Genomic DNA, 9,906 nt, shown 5'->3' with positions numbered 1-9,906 from the left:
TGGGATCCCCCCCCTTTTCTGATTAGTTTACCTTTTCTTTTATATCAGCCTACGTTCGTTGTCCCTCGTCCACATGTAGGGTCAACTTTTCCAGGACTGCTATTTGTCCCGTCAGTCTAATCCCGGAATTGTTGGGGATGGTTGATAAAGCCTAAGAATCTGGTTTAGGTGCAGAGTCTTATCTGGGAAGGGCAGTAAGAGTAACTTTCCCAAGATATTTTAGATCTCTTTACAGATTTGTTCCTATAGCTCTCTTTTTTTACCCCTCTTCTCAAGGGAGCTTTGGGTCTGCCGAGGACGAAACTGTCCTCGGCCGCATCTCTGGGCCATCTTCGGCCTTACATTTTTGAGCTTGGGCCATAACCTTTTTCGGCTTGGGCCTTTGGACTCCCCATGAGCAAGTGGGCCTGGCCCATAAATTATTGGGCCCCACAAACATATACACCTGCTGTATTCAAAAGTGACTGCTATATTCAATACATACATAAACAAACTTATATATGGGCAACTGTAATAATCTGAATAATAATTCTAAACACCTGCCATTAAATTGAGAAATTGTATACATATTTAAGGTGGCATTGAATCGTCTTTCATCAACCACTAGTAAATATATGGCATTTGGTACAACAACAACCAAAACAGTTGTACCTGCCCATTGTTTACAAAACTTACAAAAATAAAAAAAGTGTTTGAACAGCTATATAAAAAGTGTCTTGCCATTGTCTGCTCTGCCATTGTTTACAAATCCCAACAGTGGCTGCCCTGCCATTGTCTATAAATTACATATAACTCTAACACTACATAACCCTAATACATATCAACAAAAGTGTCTTGACTTAGTCTTCATTTACTGCCCCTGCCCTTGCTCCTGCCTCTCCCACAATAGCTGGCCTTTCCACTCTTGTTCTACATTTCTAAGTCCTAGCTGCATCACCCCTTCCTCTCAAAGTAGCTCCTTTGGTAGCAGGTGGTCTTGTAGGCTACAAAGTACAAGAATTCACATGTTAGCTACCAGTATCACAGTTTTATGAATAAAACATCAAACCTAACACTACAGTACCTGTGATGATGGTGCTCTAGTGTCCCATGTTTTTGCAGGGGTGTATGGTGCTAGCTGGCTTGAAGAGAACCAATGAGCTCATTTAACTGTGTACCTGAAGTCTGAAGAGTACCACTGACTTGGGTTCTGTGAGCATGGAGTCTGAGCTGGTGGTTGTGGAGCTGGTGGCTGTGACCCTGTTGCCTGGTTGGATAAAGATAAGGCCATAGTGTAAGGCTGATGTGTTGGTGGGGGCTGAGATGATGTTAAGGGTTAAGATGAGAAACGGGCTTAGGAAGTAGATTGGGCCTGTGATGAAGATGGGGCCTGGGATCATTGTTTGCATGTAGAAGGCCTTCCACTTCCCAGCAACCAAATAAAAGCATGCTTCTACAATATCAATTATTGGCATTTTGCATTTGAATAAAAAAAATTTGTAAAAACTTACAGATTTTCCTTTATGCAATCTTTGCCTTCTCTCCCATGCTGTCTCACCAGTGACATTGGCCTTGCATCCCTTTGCATTATGCCCTTCCTTTTGACACCTTCCACACCTTACTCGCTTGTTTGCTCTAAATACCTTATAAGGGTTCCTTGGCTCATTAGCATCTCTCTTCCTCTTCATGGGTGGCCTGCCTGGTGGCTTATAGATAGTAGGTGCAACAAGCTTGGGTTGGCCACTTGACATCCATTGAGACTGGCCTGGCATGAGAGGTATGGGTGTCTTGTATGTCTCCACAAAAGCATTATTGTAGTAGCATGGATGGGTGTAGTCTTCTAGTTTCTCATGATTCACAAAAATGGTTGCAACTCTAAGCTTGCAAGGGATTCTTGTCAAGTCCCATGCTCTACAACTGCATGTCCTCCCTACCAAGTCCACCACATGCCTTTCCCTCTCATTGTCAACCTTATACACAAACCTCCTAGATGGCATTGCACAGATTCTCTTGGACTCTAATTTTAACTTCTCTAACTTGTCCTGTATGCTTGGACACAACTTGGCACCATACTTTTCTATGCCAATCCTCTTTATATACAGTCTGCTCATAAGCCTAACTCTGATCCGCTCCAGCATTGATAAGATGGGCTTGTCTCTAGCCTTCACAATCATAGAGTTAAAACTTTCACTCAGATTGTTTACCAGACAATCTGTTAAAGCTCTTGGAGAAAAGTGGGATCTAGTCCACTATGCAGGCTTTATATCAGCGAGGTACTTCTAAGCTTCTTCATCCAAACTCTTAAGAAAGTTCATCCCCCTCTCAAATTCCCTGACTGATGTTGTACCAACACACCTCCACAGTACACTCTTCAACTCCATGCTCTTGTGGTTAACCTTGAAGCTGTTATATGCTTCACACAATACCTGCGCTCCACAATTGGGAATAGAGTCTTCATTGCAGGTAGAAGACCCTACAATCAAGTAAGCAAGTAAGCATTCAATGTTAGCAAGTAAGCATGTAAAAAGGTAAGCATATAAGCATTCAAGTAAGCAACTATGCAAGTAAGCAAGTAATGAAGTCATGAACATGAGCCACATGATAATACCTTCTGCCTGTCATTGATGAATACCAGATTGAGCTCCTCTAGCCTGCCAATGTCATCTGCAAACTGCTCCAAGAACCAGATCCAGCTGTCTTTGTTCTCTTGCTCAACCACAATCATTGCCACTGGGAATATATTGTCATTTCCATCCTTGACAATGGCAGACAATAATTGCTGATGAGAATGCAAATTGTCATATTTTTCTCCCTTAATATTTAGTCTTTTATACTTATTTGGTGCCTAAATGTACTCATTATTCTTATATTTTTATTTAGGATGCAAATGGAGGCATTAAGTGCAAAACATAGATAATTGGGCGATTTTGGACAGTTTCGACATCGCTTTGTAATATGGGCATAACTCTCTCATCAGAGCTTCGATTGAGATGATTCAAGATGCTATTGAACGCCAAGAAAAAACTCTACAACTTTCATGTTTTGAGTTTTGAGAGATATTGGTTGCATAAAGGTCGAAATCAGGCTTGAAGTTGCTGCGCCTGCACTGCTAACGTTTTGAACTGTTCCTTTGCCTGAAATTCTAATACCTGATGCGGTTTATTTTCAGTAGCTTCCAGATCTGGTGCAAGAAAATTCCAGCTGAAAAAACACCATTTTCCTAGTTATATTAGGACTTTGTTTTATTTTTAATATTTTCCTTAATTAGTCAGATTTGGATATTATTATTTAGAATATTTTTACGAGATTTTGTAGGCTTGGGAAAGGGGGAATGAATGTGTAAAAGAGGGGAGGAGAAATCAGATTGGGCACACACGCCTCTCTCTCCCCTCTTCTCTAACTTCTCCTTTGAGTTTTCATCATGGCCCTGCTTGGCTAAACCTTTATACTTGGAACTGAAGCCTCGGAATCAATAAAAATGTGAGATCTAATTTGTTTTTATTGTTCAATTTATGCTTTGAATATCGGATATTCTTTTGTGTCTATTTTCATGATTGTCTCGTTTAATTAATAGGAGGCCTACTATTTTATTATTCGTTGCAATCCACTGCTAGGTTAGATATCAAATCCGTAATTGCTTGATCTCTCTAATTTGCGAAGTAATCAAGATTTAATGATTTGCTGTGTCATAAATTATTAGATCTTAGGGAAAACGCTCGACTAAATTAAATACAACCACTTGTGCTTGTGTTGTTTAGTTTCATCAATCTCTCTAATTCTTAAGGCTGCTAATAGATTAAACCTTTAGCGTTTGTCTTGGATTGTTTAGTAGTTAGGGTTTATTAGATCGCTTGTTTTCTAATTAATTGCGACTAAGGAAAAATAGGAAAATAGTTCCAAGGGTGAATATTCGAAGTGTGAATTGATATATGCTTGCATCGATGATCAGTTATAATATTCCGATGGTGGATGTTGACTTAGGCTAAGGTTTGTTCTCTTGATTGATTTTGATACTTCGATTTAAATTGTTCCTTAGTTGTTTTTCTTAAAATTCTTTGCCTTATATTCAAACCCGCCCCCCCCCCCCCAACCCATCCTTATTCACGTAGCATAAAACTAGGCTAGATACTCTCTGTGGGAACGATCCTTACTCACACCACTACATGTATTTTTAGGAGTATAAGTTTTATTTTTGATTGCCTGCGATAGCACACCTATTGCCCACCAAACCTACCCTTCAAGTGGTATCCATCCAGCCCAACAAAGGGTCTACAACCACCTAGAAAGCCAACCTTCTGAGCATTGTACCTAATGTACATCCTTTTAAACTTGGGTTCTGCATTCTCATTTTCCATCTCTGTTTGCAGAATCACCTTACTTCCTACATCTGTCCTCCTTATCATTTCTGCATAATCTTTAAGTAGGTCATACTGAGCCTCTTCATTCCCAGTAATCAGACCCCCAGCTACCTTCCTTGATCTATACACCTGACTAATACTTAAATCAACTGAAATCTGTTGCATCACATGATGCTTAACACTTGAAACCTCCTAATTAGGATTCTTACCAAAATTCTCCAAATACCTGTTTGCCACATAGGCTAATGTAATTTGCCCATTTTGAAATGTTAGGGGGCAGATACACTCAGGATAAAGTGTCTTGATCTTAAATGTGCACTCTCCAGTCACCATTGAGGCATAACACCTCTATCCACAATTGTTCTTACAATGTACAAAAATCTTCTTCTTCTCATTCAACTTCCACTTGATATCAATGTGATGCTGAATCACATACTCCCTCAAAGCCTTCCTGTCACGACCCAAATCTGTATTTCAGAGTTTAGAGCATGACCGGCATGTTAATATCAAGTTTATCTCAATATTAACACGAACCAACCTAATCTGAAGGTACATATCAAGAATTTTTTCTTGAATTCCTGCTTATTTTCTTGCATAAAAGCCAATATATAAACAAAAATGATGGCAACCCTGAAATTTCATTTTCTTCGGACTTGGAAAAATATCCACCTGTCTGAACTTAAGGTATTCAAGTAAAATTTACATAGCTAAAAGTTTAACAAAACTCTTATTACAAACCTAACCCCAAAGACATACAATTGGGGTTCAAAACAAACTAGAGTACCTGTAAGAACCAAGTACAAGACTTCTGGGCCTTAAATTACTTGGGCTCACAATTTATTTGTAGTGGGTTTGAGGATTTCCTATTTTGGGTTGTTCTCGGCAGAGAGATTCAAAGCAACACTCAGTTTATTCTTTCTCACTTGATGATTTTCTCTCAATTTTTCTGAACCCCTTCTTCTCCCCAATTTCTTCTATTTATAGTCAAGGTTAGTGGGGAGATTATGATTACAGCCACCGTTAGTGCTACTAAGGGTCCAATATTATCTGGTTAAAGTGGATGTTTAGGTGAGAGGGCGGTGCAGCATTTATGACCTTGGAACTTGGTTCCGGCTTGATGGATTATGTTCGGCAACTCAGTTTCCTGTGCATATCATGAGTTTCCCGTGCATGTCATGACTTTCCCAAATACGGTCAATTCCCTTGCCCGGGAAAGTTAAACTGATCGTCTGTTGGAACTCAGACCCCAAAACTTGTTTTCACGTTAAGGCCGTTTCAAGAAGGGCGTAGGGTAACTGGACCTTTCCGCTGGGCCTGCATCCAAAACCGGTATGGGCCTGGGCCCAAGACCTGTATGGGCTTTGGGGTCTCGGTGTCGTACAATACCAAATTACATCTGTGCTCAAAGGATCAAGTACATCTTGATCCCTTCTATATAACAAAAGAGCTAACTGCTATACAACAAAACTCTACATTCTAACAAAACGAGAAAACACAGAATCCTTGCCACCTCTCATACTCTCGCTGCTTCCAGGAAGAACCTGTGCACTGAAATATAATAGGGTGAGCTGCGAAGCCCAGTAAGGTTTTAAAGCTCCATGGGCCTTTAATAAGAATGCATGTAAAACAAATAGTTTATGAATATGCCAACTTTGATCAAATAGCCTTCATACTATTCATATTGCTCTTAAATAACTTATGAACTTTTCAAATAAAAATATTTCATTTTCATTTCATATAAAAAATAAAAGGACATAATAAGGAACATACGTATAATTTCGTAACCTTATCTTTAAAACAAAGACTATAAAATGTTTCATCATAAACTTCTTTTCATGAGAGCTTTTAATTTTCATAATGCATTTTAACAAAATCATTCTCTCATGCTCAATAACATAATGTAGCTATTCATAACATATTGGTTAGTCCACCTTTGATAAGCCTGTACAGAGAATGCCTCATCACATTTGGGTAACCTCGTGTGCATGATATTGTCCTCTTTAAGAGGCCTGATGGCACATCTCCTCAAGGTTTTATTCCTTCCCGCCGTCCGTACACATTGGGGAGAAGGCCTTATTCATATTAGAGTTACGGGCAACCCCATGTCCTCTACTTTAAATGGCCTAGAGTTACGGGCAACCCCATTTCCTCTACTTTAAATGGCCAAACAGATAACATTTTTCCATGGAAAACCAATAATTAACCCCTATTGGCTGAGTTCAGAACATAACAGTGGAATAACCCGAACGCTATATTTTTCTAATAGCTATACTTTTACATAATTATTTCATAATAATAGCATATCCACTTCATTCTAAAATATTATGTTCGTGACATAGGTACTAGCATTAATATGCAAAAATTATCCTGTACATAAGATTTGAACAACTCACGAACATATACTTTACTTAAATCATGCTTATATGTAATATCTCAAATCAAAAAGTTTTAATGCATATTAGTTTTCGAAATAAACTTTATACTTATTAAAAGCACACGTCACAAGTCCCTTACCTGAAAACAGAAGGCACGAGAGATTGTATACGAGGAGCTCAGGCGTCCGTGTTCTCGTTCTCGTCACCTAAATGAAAAAAACCAAAACTTATTATGGACCAACTCTTCCTAATATATAAACTTATACCTAAATCACCACCTAACTCTCAAACTCAAGGAAATCCTAATTCCCATCACATAAAGTTTCCCAAAACATATGATACAATCATCAAACATATTTTGCAGCCAAACCATAGAGAAATCAATCCATAAAATTTATATATGCTTCAAACATACCAAAGGATGAGTGTATAAAATTATAACTCAAAACATACACCCTAACTTGAGAATTAAATCCACAAAGTTAGGTGTAGTATATATTGTTCACTGCTCATTACAGCCACGTATGCTCCATTTGTAAAATACAAACGGGCTGTCTACACACCTCCAATTGTCATGAAATTTTACAGTACTACTCCCCTGTATGTCCAGTATAAACCATAAAAATTTCGGAGTCAAAGAATTAACCCATGATTTACTAAAAATCACACAAGACAGTAAACTCAAATCTGTCCTGACAGAATTTCTTGCAACTTTCAAATTAAACCACTAATTTTATGTTCATCCAAATGCTGTGAAACCACTTCTATAACAACCATATGCGTCTTAGAATTCATAAAAACTACTCCTTTCATCCTAATTCACAAAATAAAATTTAATACAGAATTTTCTTGTAGTAAACCTCAACTCTGTCACAGAGACAGCTTCAGTACATATTCTTACAAAATCATCAACAAATAGCAATAGGTCTTAATTTCATTTGGGTATTTTTATACCTATAGTATACATATTAAAATACCCTAATAAGCATTCAATTGATCACAATATCATCAATATTTCAAGTAACTAAAACAGAATCACCAAATCAACTTCCAGAAACAGAATAGAGAACAAAGAGGGAAAATAAACAAACAAATTTTACTATCCAAATACACAAAATCAGATGAGGTTTAACTTACTTACCCACACACTTTGAAGATAAAATCTTAGGGTTAATTGTCTAATTTCTTCTTCAAAGAAACTAGAATTTTTTTTTTTTGGTGAGAAAGGGAGGGAGAGATGTTGCCGTGTAAGGAAGGAAGAAGAAAGAAGAACAAAGAAAGGGGAAATAGAGAAAGAAGAAAAGCAGCTGCTGGACTTCAGAAGCAGCCAAGAAAATCAGAAAAGTAAGAAGACTTTTGGGGCTTGGGTACGTGTATGGCTAGGGAGAAACAAATATCACAAACACCTTTTCCAATTTTTCTTGCATTCACACACACATATAAATATATATATATATATATATATAAACTTTGCATTCACACTTATTTTTTTCTTTGCATTCACACCTATCTACAAAGAATAAATAACACATTACCCACACACACAAATATATATCCTTAATTTTATAAAGTTATAACCAACACATTAAAATGGCATGCATGTTCTATAATATCACAAAATCAAAGTTTCATGCACTTAAAAGTAATTAAAATAATGACATGCATATAAACTCATAAAATTAATTAGGCAAATTAGGTTGGGGTGTTACACTTCCTAAACACCTTTGAGTTTGAGAACTTCATCCTTTTTACCAACTTAACATTTGTCATATCAGTCTTCTCATTGAACTCCAAATTTTCAAGCTTCTACTCATCATCAGAACCATCCACACTTGCAATATCATCCTCTAAAGTTGGTTCAGCCCACTCTTCATCTAAATCTATGTTTAGAGGAGGAACATTGCTTGGGCCAGGTGTATTTGTGTTTGGCTGAGGTGTATTAGTGCTTGGATAAGGTGTATCAGTGGTTTGTTGAGGTGTATCAATGGTTGGAACAGTGTTAGGCTCGTATGACACTGTGTGAGGTGGAGAAGACTCACCAAAAATGTCATCAACAAAGTCTTCTCCTTCTAGACCTTCATTCAACCAATTAAACTCCTCCTCTACCTTGACACTACCATTACCCCCTGTAGCAGCTCCTGCACCACCCCTTACACCAGCCCCTGCACCAGCCCTTGCACCCCCTACAGCAGCCCCTACACTAGCCCTTGCACCAGCCCCTGTTGCACCAACCCCTGCACCATCAAGAACTTCAACTGCAAGTGGAGCATGACCACTCTCCACATATAGTATGATGATGTTTCCTGGCCCTCCCTCATTAACCTTGCACATGGGCACCACATCTTTATCATCTTGTATGAGCCTCAAGTCTTGCTCCAAGTTGCCCCCAAAACCTAAATAATGAACCCTACACAGTTCATCAATCCCCAATTCCTCACATATACCTTGTATTTCAAAATAACTAAGCCTATCAGAATCCCTATACACTATTTCAACTTTCCCACCAAAGTATTCTAAACTAGGGTTCCACAGAAAAGTATCCCCATAATGTACCTCGAATTTCACTTCCTCATCATCCATCTGCAATAAAAAATTACCATTTGATACGTGCACAATTAACAACTAAAAAATTATAAACAATAGACACAAAAGAGTAAACACTTGTATGTTTCTGTTTTGCTTTTGAGATGCAATACACACATCAGAGGGACTACATTTTCTGCTTTGCTTTTGTTTTTGTTTTACTAACAAGCACATGCAAACACTAAAATTTAAACCCAATAGAAACTTGGGTCCATTGTGAGACACAATGACCATGATAGAAAAAATGCCCATAAACAAACACAAATCCAAACAACAGGTGGTCACATTTTTTATAAACATCAACAAACACAACCAATATTTTCATTCCATTACATGTAATATTGACTATTGACTGATTACTCAAAAAACTATAAAACAACCACAAGCCCAAAGTAAAAACCCAAACAGTGACTAATTTCTTACCAGGATTTTAGTCCCTCGAACAACCCGTTGCTCGTCTAGGTTTACACTTGCAGCACTATTTCAATATCAGATGTAGAATGGGGTTTCTATGGGGATTTTTGTGTTTCTAGGGCTCATGAGGAAAATATTCAATGGTTCGTGTTTTTGATCCGTGTTATATTCTAATTTTGAATAAAAATGTGTTTTTC

The 9,906-nt window shown here is 37.8% G+C and overlaps 1 protein-coding gene across 6 annotated transcripts; it reads right to left on the bottom strand.

Annotated features, from left to right (window-relative positions):
• Positions 1–514: 514 nt before the first annotated feature.
• Positions 515–8,134, bottom strand: LOC126690557 (uncharacterized). 6 transcript variants are annotated; one of them, XR_007644661.1, is made up of 6 exons: positions 7,854–8,134; positions 6,852–6,918; positions 2,588–2,734; positions 1,491–2,452; positions 1,064–1,351; positions 515–983 (listed from the first exon to the last, which is right to left on the bottom strand). XR_007644661.1 is itself a non-coding variant. In XM_050385750.1 (6 exons), exons 4-5 carry the CDS (start codon positions 2,151–2,153, stop codon positions 1,146–1,148), a joined length of 921 nt encoding a protein of 306 aa, XP_050241707.1. In that variant the 5' UTR covers positions 2,154–2,452; positions 2,588–2,734; positions 6,852–6,918; positions 7,854–8,134; the 3' UTR covers positions 515–983; positions 1,064–1,145. The 6 variants fall into 6 exon arrangements, 3 of the variants coding, with proteins under 3 accessions (XP_050241707.1, XP_050241706.1, XP_050241705.1); XR_007644660.1 differs by having other exon boundaries at positions 1,064–1,246; XM_050385750.1 differs by having other exon boundaries at positions 1,064–1,403.
• Positions 8,135–9,906: the final 1,772 nt, after the last annotated feature.

Source organism: Quercus robur, chromosome 6 (assembly GCF_932294415.1).
Source record: "Quercus robur chromosome 6, dhQueRobu3.1, whole genome shotgun sequence".
Lineage (NCBI taxonomy): Eukaryota > Viridiplantae > Streptophyta > Magnoliopsida > Fagales > Fagaceae > Quercus > Quercus robur.
Note: the sequence above shows the minus strand (reverse complement) of the source record. Positions and strands in the feature narration are given on the sequence as shown.